Source organism: Ursus arctos, unplaced genomic scaffold (genome assembly GCF_023065955.2).
Source record: "Ursus arctos isolate Adak ecotype North America unplaced genomic scaffold, UrsArc2.0 scaffold_16, whole genome shotgun sequence".
NCBI lineage: Eukaryota > Metazoa > Chordata > Mammalia > Carnivora > Ursidae > Ursus > Ursus arctos.
In genome coordinates this window covers 33,175,642-33,188,496 of record NW_026622830.1, presented here as the reverse complement: position 1 = coordinate 33,188,496, position 12,855 = coordinate 33,175,642, and the positions used below count along the sequence as shown (strand labels likewise).

The window sequence follows — 12,855 nt, the reverse complement described above, 5'->3', positions numbered from 1 at the left end:
AAGAAGCTGGGCTCAGGCAGCACAAGTGACCCATCTGGCAGAGGCGTGAGGATTAGCTCTTTGATTTGGGTTTGTCTCTCAAGGTCTAAAATTCTTTTCAAGACTTCATTTACATTCTAATCTCTGCAAGTGACTTAAAGGCATCCTCTAGCATTTTTATTCTCCAACTCATGAGTCTAACTTTAAGGAAGAAAAATAAAATACAACAGGAAAGCTGTTATGCCAACGTGAGGACCAGAAAAATGCTAAACAGAAGATGTGACGTTATTTTGTGGGTTAGGCAAAAATAATAATAATAAAAAAATACAGGTTAGCTTAAAAAAAATAAAAATAGTCAAACACATGCAAATAACATCTTTCAAAGCCCGTAGGCACAGAGAAATTTCTACAAGTTCAGTCCTGGAAGACAGATAGCCTATAAATCCACACAAAGTCATCGCACAGTTGAGATGGGCAAACTGGACAATGTGTCTGCCAGCTAGCATGGCCACCAGCCACATTCTGTGGCGCCAAATGCCAATTAGGCAGGATCTGGCACTCAAATGCTTGGATGTCACTGGGATTAGGTGATTGAGAATCCATTCATCATTATTCAATTCTCACTCTTAATGTCATGATACCAGAGCATGTTGGAATGCTACTGGTCCAGTGGCTTAACACCTCCCAAGTCACTTCCAAGTACAGCACAGAAAAGCTATTCCCTTGGCTCAAGTTGCTGTAACCCTTGTGTGAGTTCTGCTAGACCAGCTCAGAGAAAGTAAGTGCAGGTGGTTTTACTATCCCATGGCTCACTGAAGTCTATTCGTCTGCTTTCAGAAGTAATGTATGAAATGTCCCCTTTTCAAGAACCTTTGCTTGGACACAAACTTTTCCTACGATACTTGCCAACTAACTGTGCTTTTGCGGAGCTTATGAACTTGGCCGTTTCATTATCTGTTTATTTTCCCATCCTGGAGTCCGTGTTACAGACTCTTCTTCCATCTCCATTGCAAATCTGTTCTATTGCCTTAAGTACGTACAAATACAAATCCACAATATTGTGTGATAATGTCCACGAAATGACTACATGCTTTTCTCAAAAGCCTTTGCAGATGAACCCCTCACCCAGCTGTCCTGGCTTTCTGTGTCTCTTAAGTTCCCTTTGCACTGAGTTGAACTTGTTGATGTGGTTTGTGTGAAAGTTCTTAATGATAACACCTAAGTTTGAATTAACACGTTCCCTTTATCAAAATGTTCTCACGTCTGTGTGTTTATTTACTCCTCCCTGTTCTGTTTGGTAGGTAAGACAAAGTTTTAATATTTAACATGACAGATAAACAAGCTCTGCCCCAGTGAGATTAAACAGTCCTTTTAAATGGATGTGGTTAGGTAAGGACAGAATCCATAATAGAATATTAATCTTTGTTTTTATTTGTTTAACAGAACTGTACTGTATTTATTGAGAAAAAATCCATTAATAAGTGGACCCACACAATTCAATCCATGTTATTCAAGGGTCAACTGTATATATCTTCTTTATCCTAGAACCCTGAGCTATTAAACACAGGCTTGGAGTTTTTACACTGGAGTTGTATAACTACTGATTTATTGTTAAGGGTTAAAGGTTCTCAGAGGGTTGGGAACAGTTTGTTGCATTTTATTAGTGCACTGCCATATTGCTCTATCAGAGGAGACCCTTTACAATGGTTCCTGACCATAAGGCAAAGGAGGCAAAATGTTCTAGATTCTTAACCAGAAGGTTATGTGCCATAGTCTGGCTCAACGTTGACTTTCTAAGTGCAAGGACCAAACCTCACTTTCATTTACGTCTCTTCCAGCGTCTAGCATAAAGGTAGGCCCAGAATATGTGCTCGCTAATGCTTTCTGATGAGCTCCTTAGAGGATACTATCTCTTAGTGCTTTAAATGTCTCAGCATTCCTGAAATACAGCTCGAATGCACTTTCCTCTTCGAAAGATTCCCTTCTTAAAGCAGTTCCCAACACTCCCTAAAACCTTAATAAACAAAACTTCCCCTTCCCTCCAAGCTTCCCTAGCGCTTAAAGGACACTTAACATATACTGGCTGAATGAATGGAGGTATTTTACATTTTATCTTGTATTACAGTTATTTGTATATATCATCTCCCCTCCAAACTATAGTCTCCTTAAGACAGACTTTATCTTGATTTTGTTCCACTCCTTCGTAGTTCTTAAGCCAGGTGGGTAATACATGTTTGTTAGATTAAAATGTCCATGCAATTACATCAAGTATGTGTTAGAATAAAGAAAAGAGTTCAATGTACCTTAGAGGAGTTCTCCTTTGATTGTGGCGCAGGCTGGAAGTACCTGAGGATTAACCTTTCCTAAAATCACCCGCAGTGACTATGGTTGGGAAACTTAGGTGTGTGTTCTACACTGGCTTCTAGAGTCCATCCCTGGACTGAGCACCAGTTATGCATATGGATAACTGATCTGTTCCATGACCTTATTAGCTGACTTCTCTTCCTTATTCTCACTTTCTATTGGATCATCTCTCAACTCTTTGTACTTGAATCCTCCCAGAGTTGGCACCTGGGAGAACCCAAACAAAGACATACAGCGACAGTAGTAAGAAGCATCTTTGGCTTATTCTCAACATGTAAGGTAGAGTGTTAGGTGGGAAGGTTGATTTTGTCCATCATCCTCAGTTAAGGCTTCATCTTAAAATAATGTTATCTCTACTCTGTTTTGCTTTCACACTGGAGTCCTGGAGACCAGGGTGATTCAGAGTTATGACAGAGTTCCTAGAATCTCTATAATGAATTAATGAAATTATTGGCCATTCTCAGCTTCCTGACATTATTTCACCTATTGCTGTGGCACATTTTTCAGCTGGTAAGCGTTAGGGTAAATGGTCCACAGCTCACCTCATCTGGATTCCTGGTAGACATGGTTTGTTTTCCCTGAAGTTGGTTCACTCTGCATTTGATCTCTTTCTCTCCCACTGATTTGGTGCAAGATCAACTATTAACAATAGTAGACCACGGATAATGCAGATGTTGGGGGCCAAATGTGTGTGACATTGGGGCCTTTCTCCAGGACAGTGTAACCTGTCAAGCTCTTCCTTTTAATTGAGCCATAGTCCCCTGCTGAGAAGGGGAAGGTGTCATAGTCAGCAACTAGTGATGCTATGTTCTGATGGGAGGTTACATCGGGGGAAAGTAGCCATTATCTGCTTTGTCCTGACAGCTCTCACATGAAATGGCAAAGCACCCAGGGAAGGAACAGTCGGCTGAGGGAAAGAGGCTTTAACAAAATTCAGCAGTCTGGGGTTGATTTGGCTACAAAGCTCACTTCTCCGCACCTTGGAACCGGCCTTCAACTTAGTCTTTTATGATTTATATTTTTCCTGACTGCTTGTTTTCTGAACAAAGACCACTTCAACTGTGAATGGACATGGATGTGACTTTCTGGCTAGAGCTGTGCTTCTCGGCAGACATTGAGGTCACTGAAAGAAAGTCTGGAGGAGAAAAATCCCAGGCCTCCTCAGCCAGACATATGCCTCTCCTCAGCCTCTGCCTCCTGGGAAAAGAGGAAATGCAATCAAGGAAGGGGAAAAGGGAAGCAAGTTACCAAGTCAACTAATGAAACAATGGACTCATATTGGCTCTCCTGAAACATTTTTTTTTTTTTTTCATTTTAGCCAGTTGGAAATGTAGAGAAGTCTATGAACATATGAAACACAGAGTCAAGAGGAGCTTGGAATATACTCACAGATGATAATGTCATTCTTCTGTGACCTTCCACAGAGGCTGGAAAGTCAATAGGTGGAGTTTAAATGGGATCTTAATCAATAAAATACTAGAGTGGCTTTTCAGCCACTTTCCCAGTGTAGTAACTTAATTAAGGCATGAAAAGAACTGGCTGCGCCATCCACTTTGCATCTGCCTTTGTCTTTTGGGAAGAAAATCTATCTCGTTTGAGTTGACTCTATACATTCAATTCTTTTATTTCTTGTACTGCTACGCAGGTAATCTCTACAAAAATATTTAAATGGATGCCGTCTGAATTGTGAGGCAGATCTTTAACCAGTCAATATGTCCTCCACATGAGTGGTTTTTAAACTGAGCATCCTGAATCTCCTGGGGTTTTGGGAGAAGTGCCTGCAGAGAATGAGGTGGAGGGGGAGCCAGCTACATGCCAGGCTCCCCCTCTCTTCAGCCAAAAGAGTGCTTTGAAAGCTTTTTCCTACCCCTTGGCCTTTCTTGTGAGACTTGCTTAGAAGAAACAAACACGAATAAAATAGGTTACATCAAAGACAGGTTTTGAAAATGACTTTTGTGGAAGCCAGCTGCTAACTTCTAAATAGTTGATTTGTATCTCTTTTTCTTAGTAAGTCCCGATGGAGGACCCCAAGTCGGGGTCTGGAGTAGGAGGGAGGACTCTGCACGGGGGCACAGAAAATACGGTCCCAGTCTCAACGTTGTCGCTTCCTTAGCTGCCTCTTCTGAAAGTTTGGGCAAAATGCTAGGTCCTTATAGACAGGAGAGCCCATGATTTGAGGCCAGTGGCCAGGCCTTTGTGAATGGTAACAACTAACACATTTATGTGACAGGTCGGAAGGAATGAGCCATGGGCACTGCTTCTTTCCGTGTTTTTTTCTCTCAGTGCTCACTTCTGATTCTGTTAGGGCCATTTACAAAAGTTGCTTATCTTTGTTTGGGTTCTTTTAAAAGTAGGCTTTGAGACAAGGATTTGGGTGCCAGTAACTTGTTTGGGAGGCAACTCCAAGAAATAACAGCAGAAGAGTACAGAAATGTGAAGGGAGGGGAAGGTGGGTGGCCTAGTAAAGGGAACATTATCAAGCAAGTTACAGTTGTGGGCAACTCTAGGGAAAGTCCTAGTTGTAGTGGAGCTGCTGACTGTGTTGCAACAATGAGTGCCAAGGGACATGGGAAGAACACCTGGGTCTGCTAATGTTGGTATCACCCCATTTTACAGATGAGGAACTTAAAGCTCAAGCAAGTGAAGTCCTTTGCCCCAGGTTAACTGGCTTAACCATTAAGACTTTTCTTTTTCCTTTAATTATGCATGTTTGATTTCTCAAGGATAAACAGTAGACATTAATAAAAATAATCATGTTTTTTATAACTTCTACCTCCTAACCAGAAATGGTGCTGGGAAAATAATGATTTTTTAAAAAATCTACCAGGAAAATTAAGTGATGAAGTAAGTAGTAAAATTCCAGTGTAAATCTTCACATTTTTAACTATAATTCCATTTTAATAAAAATATTTATAAAAGAACTGATTGAGTCAGAAATGAACATTTGTGCACAGATAGGACTGGCCATATTTTTTCAGCCTTTATCATCAAAGGATTCTAATTTCTTCTTAATTGCAATAATTGAAATAAGCCTCTTAGCCAAGAGACGGCAACATTCAGGAATGCCTCTGCCCAGTGCTGTGAATCGCACTTCCAGATCCATAAATGGTTTGAAATAATTTGGCATAAATGCCAAGGACCACTTTCATCAGTTCAAGTCAACAATGGTTTTGCAGGCAGCAATAAATACATGCAACTTTCCTATCATGAGCAACTTACTTAATTCTCCCAGCAACTCTCTCAGGGAATTTTTTTTCAAAAAATGAGAGAACGAGGGGTGGGGGTCAGTCAAAAAGGTTAAATGGCTTCCTAAGGTGAAGTAAACACTGGGGATGAATTGTTCATTTCTGACCCAGGTTTAGTGGGATCAGCTGTTTTTATCTGCCTGGGGAGGCGGCCGTTGCTCCTTCTGGGAAGCACATCTGGACTGAATTTCAGGGGACCACCTTCCTGCCACTGTCAGTCCAAACCACGTGGTTCAGGTAGGGGCCTCCTCATTGGCTCTACAGAGAGTCAGGTGACCCAAGTCTGCCCAATTATTACATTCTCTTCTCCAGGCCACAGTGATCCTCTTTCAGCAGTGACTTGCTTAATTTAAGCCAGGCTCGGGTTTCTGGTACTTTTGATGGAAATACGAGTAAAAATAATTTCAGGATTGGAGCTGCTGGTGGCTTTCTTGTTACTTTAGGAGAGTCTTCCCAAGCCAGTATATTAACACGAACCCCGTACAGAGAAAATGACTGGAGATGAAGAAAGACAATTCTTGATGACATCATTTGAGCCCCAGGATATAGTCAGGCCTGACTTCATTAACACCTTGCAGTGTAAATCCTGACAGTGGTGTTGTTTTTAAATTTTATTTTTTGTAGTGCAAGTGTCTGACTAAAGCTTTGATTGTGGAGGCATCCATTTAAAAAGCCATCCACTTCAAAGACAACTATCTTGAATAAATCCATTGCTGGCCACCTGACTAGGTGGGGAGTCAGGCCTCCTCCCCACACTGAGACTCCTTTGCTTTAGAAAGTTTGGTTTACTTCAATAACTGGCCATTTGGGCCACTTGTCTTCTCTCTTCCTGCTCTTATGTTTTCATGTTTCACCAATAAAGAGTGAACTCATGAAACCCTAGGCACGCACCCTCAAAACCCTATAAAAACAGAACCCACGCTTGTGAGCGTGCTCCATTTCTCTCTCTACAAGTGACCTCCATGTGTGGCCCCAGGTGCACTGAGTAGTTTCCAGGTCTTATAAGGAATAAACATCTATTTTTTTTCCAAGTTACATGGTGGTGGTTGGCGAACGGCATCTTGCAATCATACTAAGAACCACAAGGGTCAGCCTAACAACATTGGTTATTGATACACTGAGACAACACAAAACACTCCTTGACTTTTTCCTCATATGCACCAATACATTTCTTTCTGTGCTTCAGTTTGAGTTAAGTTTCTGTCATTTTTCTATTGACGGAGTTCCACCTAATAGTACAGTCGGCAAGACTCTCAAGTCCAGTGCTGCCTCTAGCACACTCTGGGTGCATCTTGCCATGGACAATAATAGTAAAATAGAGTTCAATTGTAGAAGTATTTAAAATACATATCTTGAAAATGCAATAGGTTTTTACTACGGACATAATCATTAGCGTAGGTTTATTTGAAGCAGAAATGCTTGCTATACCTGAACTTCTATTTGCTTTGCTGAAAACCAAATCAATTTGCTACGGTATTTTGAGTTCATTTCAACAATTTAACTATTAATTCAGTGACTTTCACCTTGATGATTTAATTGCAACAAAGCAGGGGAGCTTTTGTACAAAACACCTTATAAAAATTTAGGAGGAAGAACCGATGAAAAAAAAGGAACATAGCTTGAAACATCTGCTAATATCATAATCTGCTATATTAATTCAATTGCTTAACAAATACTCACGAACACCTGCTCTTCACAGAAAAATAAAAATGTGATCAGACTCAACTGTTTTCTCTGGGTTTGGTTTTTTTAAAATGAGTTTTGGCTTTCTTTTACAGAAGTACAGTTCAATCTAACCTGCAGTCTGTTACCTAAGGCATCAATTCTTTCTTTCTCATGCTAATTTTACTCATTGCCTTCCTTCTAAAAGGCATAAGTGATTTAAAAAAAACAAACTCTGTTTGGGAGACATTAGTCTTCAAACTGACATTCAGGACCCTTTGGTTTGGAAGAGGCCAGGGTCATTGTGTATTCCTGTGTTAAACATGGTTTAGTATTACACATTTTGTTCCAGTGCAAACAACATGAAGGACCAAGGCATTTTGCAATGTGTGATTTTTCAATCATAAAAATAAACCAAACTCCCTTGAGAATAGTATTTTCCGCAACAAGATTCAAACTTTTTCTTTGTGGAGCCCAAACGTGCACATTTGGCCTTACACTACACAGAAACCCAGTGATTATTTATAACCAATACATACATCTTCAAAAACAGAAATTCCAGCATGGAAATGTGGCCAACTTGCCAATGACAGCAGGCCCACAAAGTGTCAAAGTCTATCATCCCTTCTGCATTTTCATTTCACACATCGATGTTTAATCGACTAACCTATGGTCCGTTTAAGCATTTAGGCATTTGGCCATATTGAAAAATTTTCATTTAATTTTAGATTACCTCCTATTTAAAAATTATGTGAAGTGCATATGAAAACTAAACATCTTCATATGGCAACTTTGTGTAAAGTTTAACACCTACTTTAAAAGATAAGTTTCTTAATATCAGAGAATATAGTTATATTGTTATATATGTACATTATGGATGCATCTTATTCTTAGCATTTTATAACAAATACAGGCAACATGGAAGTGTCTTTTTCAGATAACTGAAATTGAATTCGTGGGTCAACATAACCAATGCTTGTGCACATTTGAGGAACTAGTCAAAATGAAAGTAGCAGAAAAAATATAATGTAATATACTGATTTCTATCTTCTATCTTATTTATTCTAAGTATACTTATTAATATATCACAATGTAATATATTTACACTGTATACTTACATTATAATATCCTACTAATATCCTACTTGTTTTCTTATGTGTTTAGTAATCAAAATGTATTAACTAGTTGACTGAAAGTTAAAAACTGCTTTCTCAAAGAGCATCTTAGTATGAGATCTTTGGTAAAGTCATTTGACCTCAAAATTTTGGTTTGCTTCTTTACAAAATGATAATGTACATTTTGAAAGTCACATAATGAATGAACGCTAATTTCCTGGCAAATCCGTACCAGTCATCGTATTAAAATCAAACAGTACTTTCTTAAATTGTACTTTGTTTGATTTTACTTGTAGTTATGTTATAAATAAAGAAGACACAAAAGAGAGTTTTTGAAAAAATCCTGAAGTCAAACATCAGAGGTGAACAGCAAAATCAAATTTAAAAATTGATTTTCATCTTTGGATAAAAAAATTATTAAAACTCGTAATTACTAGCGAATTGAGGTTTAACCCAGCAATTTCTTAGTCCTACAAAAGAAGATTTCAAAATCGTTATCCTTTTGACAATGAAATAACAGTCAACCCATGAAAACACTTTTCCATAGTATCTTTGCAAACATAAACAGACCCAAAGCAGCAAACAAAAGGACTGTCAAGTTCATTTTCTTTCAAGAGTATTTGGGTTAAGAAATGAAATCTATGATTTAAAAAAAAAATCACATCAGGGCCGACATGGACGCTTATCATCAATATCATATTAAGTTGTAGAAAAATAAATGATTTGGTTTCTTAAATGTACCTGAAATGTGTGTGCCTGCTGTGATTATGGAATCCATACCTAGTATATCTATAAGATGGCACTAAATATACTTGCAAATGCTAAGAGATATCATCTGAATTTCCATTAGAATCAAAATGGGTTCTGCCAGGGTTACAGAGCCGTACAATAATCTGTCACAAATTTTTCTCTTTGTATCCTCTACTGCCTTCAGGTGGTCAGGGTATGATGGATGGAGGTGTCCTACACCGGCTGAGGCACAGACCATGGGCAGTGTGATGTGAAAAGTGGAGGGAGTGGCAAAGTTTAGGCTCTGAAGTGCCTCACTGGTTTCACAAAAGCTATTTGTTTCCTTCGTGCTGTGGGCTGTGTTTAGAGGTCTTGTTGGATTTGTTATAACACCGCGTTAGTTATTTTTGATGAAGTTCAGATTCCAAGTTGCCCTGGTGAAATCTGCAAGGAGTTACTCCTTGCATAACGCTCACGAGAAATGCCATCTCCGAGGTGCTGGGGACCGAAGGGTATCAGGAAGTAAGTTCAGGGGGGTGGGCCTGACAATGCCAACACACCCCGCTGGGTCAGCCGTCCCCTTTGACTGACCTCACCTCTACGGCAGCAATAAGGATGACGACAACAAAGGGAAAGCGCTTGACCGTGAAAAAGAACAAAAACCAAAAAACTTCCTCTGTAAGAAGTACCGAGCTAAAAACATGTAGGATAAAGTTAATGGTAATATTTTACTTTTATACTTAATAGATTCTTTTTTTTTTTTTTTTCATTTAGAGGACTAGTTCCAGAATAAATGCAATGGGTTAAAAGACGTTTTAATTTACCTTTATGTTAACCATACTTATAAATGATGGTGAGTTGCCAGAGTTATTTCTGTTCCTTAGGACCTGCCTGCATATTAACATGCAATTTATTTTTTCTTAATAACTGGTTAATTGTACTTTACTTTCCTCTCTGTGGAATATTTAGGCAATTTACAATAACATCAGTGACAACATACCAGTTTCCTCAATGAAGATACTTCACTCCACGTGAGGTGTGGTCTTAGTGGTAAAGAGAAAGCTGAAGAACCGATTCAGGGACAGTGATGTCACGTATAATTGAAAACGCCCAGCAAGTAAATCATCATGATCTTATTCTGGCAATTCGGTTCTTCAGAATCAAAAACATAAATTTCTTAATAACTTCCAGGCAACTGAGAGCTGTCTTTCTGATATTAATTTTTAGACTAATCATTTTTTCTACAAACACTGATTTTTTTTTAATGTATAAAAGTTTAAATTTTATATTTTCCCAAGTGGAAAAATTCATCAATAGTGTAAACTAAACTAAACTAAGGGTCTAATGGATTAAATATTCTCTTTGGTTTTAGAGATTTAGAAAAGCTGTGGGTCATTTTACAGAACTTCTAGAAACACAGCCAAAAACGCAACCTTTAAATGTTCCTTTTTTTTTTTTTTTTTTTTTGAGAGAGAGAAAGCATCTCAGGCAGGCTCCACACCCAGCATGGAGTCCAACACGGGCCTCGATCCTACAACCCTGAGATCATGACCTGAGCCAAAATCAAGTCAGATGCTTAACTGACTGAGTCACCCAGATGCCCCCCCCCAAAGCCAACCTTTAAGATTTCCTGAATGAGAAATATGCATTCAGTCACTGGGTAAATTTAAGACAAAAACAAATGATTAGACATTTAAAAAAATATGTTACATACATACATGCACATAACAACAATAACAACAACAACAACAAAATCACACACTGAAGTCTAATTGAACCACTAGTGATTTAAGACAGAAAGGAAAGCAGGCATACAAATGTGGGAAACTGACCCAAACAGTCCTTGATGTCGATACCTACCAGGGGGTGACCCATTCACAATTGGAAACCACAGCTTCCCTCAGTGTGGGGCAAAGTGGACTGACCTTTTTTGGCGAGGCTATTGTTGGGCTCATACTTCTCAATCAATACTTGGACTTGTTCTTGCTTTAAAGGTGGATAAAGTATTTCATTTAGCCGGGGATCTCTCTGCTTAAGATTGATGAAGTCCATCATCTGATCGACGGTAAGGTATGGTTTGCTTTTGGCACCACTAAAACCAATTAAAAAACAGAAATTAGAATATTTGTCCACCAGTCTCATTCATATATTTGCATTTTCTATAGAGAGACAGAAGCCTGCCATACATGCTATCTGGACATCCCTGTCTTACCCTGAAAACATGTGTTGCGTCATCACAGTTGCTGCATTCTGTGGGATGCCAATATCTTTTGCAACCACTGCCACTAAATCCCAAAGCCCTTCAAGTACAGCAGATGCATAAGCAAATCCACAGTAGGAAAACCACGCATCTGGTGTGTAAAGATGCACCACTCGCAACTGAATATAGAGGTATGGGTTGTTTTTTGATTACGACGCTAAACTGCTGGTTTAGTCATCGAATCCCCATATCTCACTTAATCATTTAGAGATGTATTTATCACGCATTACTTAAAGAAAAGTCAACAAACTGGACACATTTTTCTTTTCATTAAAGTTATGCTTCAGCAAAAATCGGTAAGTCTTCAACATAGTGTGATTCAAGCTTCCAGTTTCAATCCTGTTGACAACCCAAAGATAAGTTCAATGGTAACAATTGCTGCTGATGCTCAATCCATCGTTGAGAGCAATGAACATTACAGAGTGAGTATATCCAGTGTCATTCTTAGCACTGCTGGCCTTTCTTCCACATAAAGAAAAATCCTTATTTTGTTGATAAATTTTGGATTGATTTTCTGTCATCATGTAGATTTCAGTGAAGTAGGAAAGGTGAATTGCTACTGCCCTGCATTTGCCCTGGTGTTTTGGTTTTTCTTTTTTTTTTTTTCTTTCTTTCTTTCTTTTTTTTTTTTTTTTAAAGAAATGCCTATATATTTTCTAAAATAAAAGCAAATGACCTTCAGCTGGGAGGGTTCTTTGCAATCCAGAGTTCTCATTTTACTAATGTGTGTTCAAGACATAACCCCACTGGTTCCCTGGTCAGAGCTTCCTGCATCATGCGTCTACCTCCCTGAGCCAAGATGCTCTATTCTAGCCGTGATCTTCAAACCACACAGAGCCCCCTCCCCCCCCATACTAAAACACCAACACCCAGCAACAAATCATAGCAAACATTCACTCATTAAAAGCAATGGTTGCACCTCAGAGGTAGGAATGTTGATTGTCTCCAACAAATTACACAGAAGCATTGTTGTCATACACCGTGCCCAAGGAGTTCTTTCATCTCCCTCTATTGCTCAAAATCCTGCCCGAGCCACCCCGAGCACCCCTGCAAGCTGAAAAAAAAGTGGGTTAAAATGCTGTGTTTTTCTCTTACAATTCGGAAAAGATGTTATCAATTTCAGGTCGAGGGCAAAGATTGTTCAGGAAAACTCTGTACACTTCTGGAGTGAAATCTTCTTGAGGTATTGAATCGTTCTGGGAAATAAAGCAACAGGGTCACTGAAATGTCTTATTCTTTCTATATCTTACCCCCCCTGCCCCGTCCCTGTTTTCATGTCTGTCTCCCCCTTCCTCTTTCTCCAGGAGGTCAGGGTAAACATTCAGAAAACATCGATGCGGCCAGCTGTAGAGTTCATTTGGACACTGGCTTTAAGGAATCAAAAGCCATACTTTCTGTTGCTCTTTCATTATAAGAAAACTCCTAAGTTTTCTCTTCTAAGGGGATGTTAAGGTAATTTTTAAAGTACATTTACTAAGTTAGACTTAGCAAAACCAGGGTC

The 12,855-nt window shown here is 39.0% G+C and overlaps 1 protein-coding gene across 6 annotated transcripts in view; it reads right to left on the bottom strand.

Moving 5' to 3' along the window:
* PLCB1 (phospholipase C beta 1) overlaps positions 1-12,855 on the bottom strand; it is a 661,927-nt gene that overhangs the window by 192,058 nt on the left and 457,014 nt on the right. For all 6 annotated transcript variants that reach the window (XM_044385688.3, XM_044385692.3, XM_044385690.3 and 3 more), the window contains 2 exons: positions 12,450-12,550; positions 11,020-11,186 (listed from right to left, as the gene is read on the bottom strand). In XM_044385688.3, coding sequence (XP_044241623.2) covers positions 11,020-11,186; positions 12,450-12,550 — 268 coding nt within the window. The remainder of the gene's footprint in view (positions 1-11,019; positions 11,187-12,449; positions 12,551-12,855) is intronic.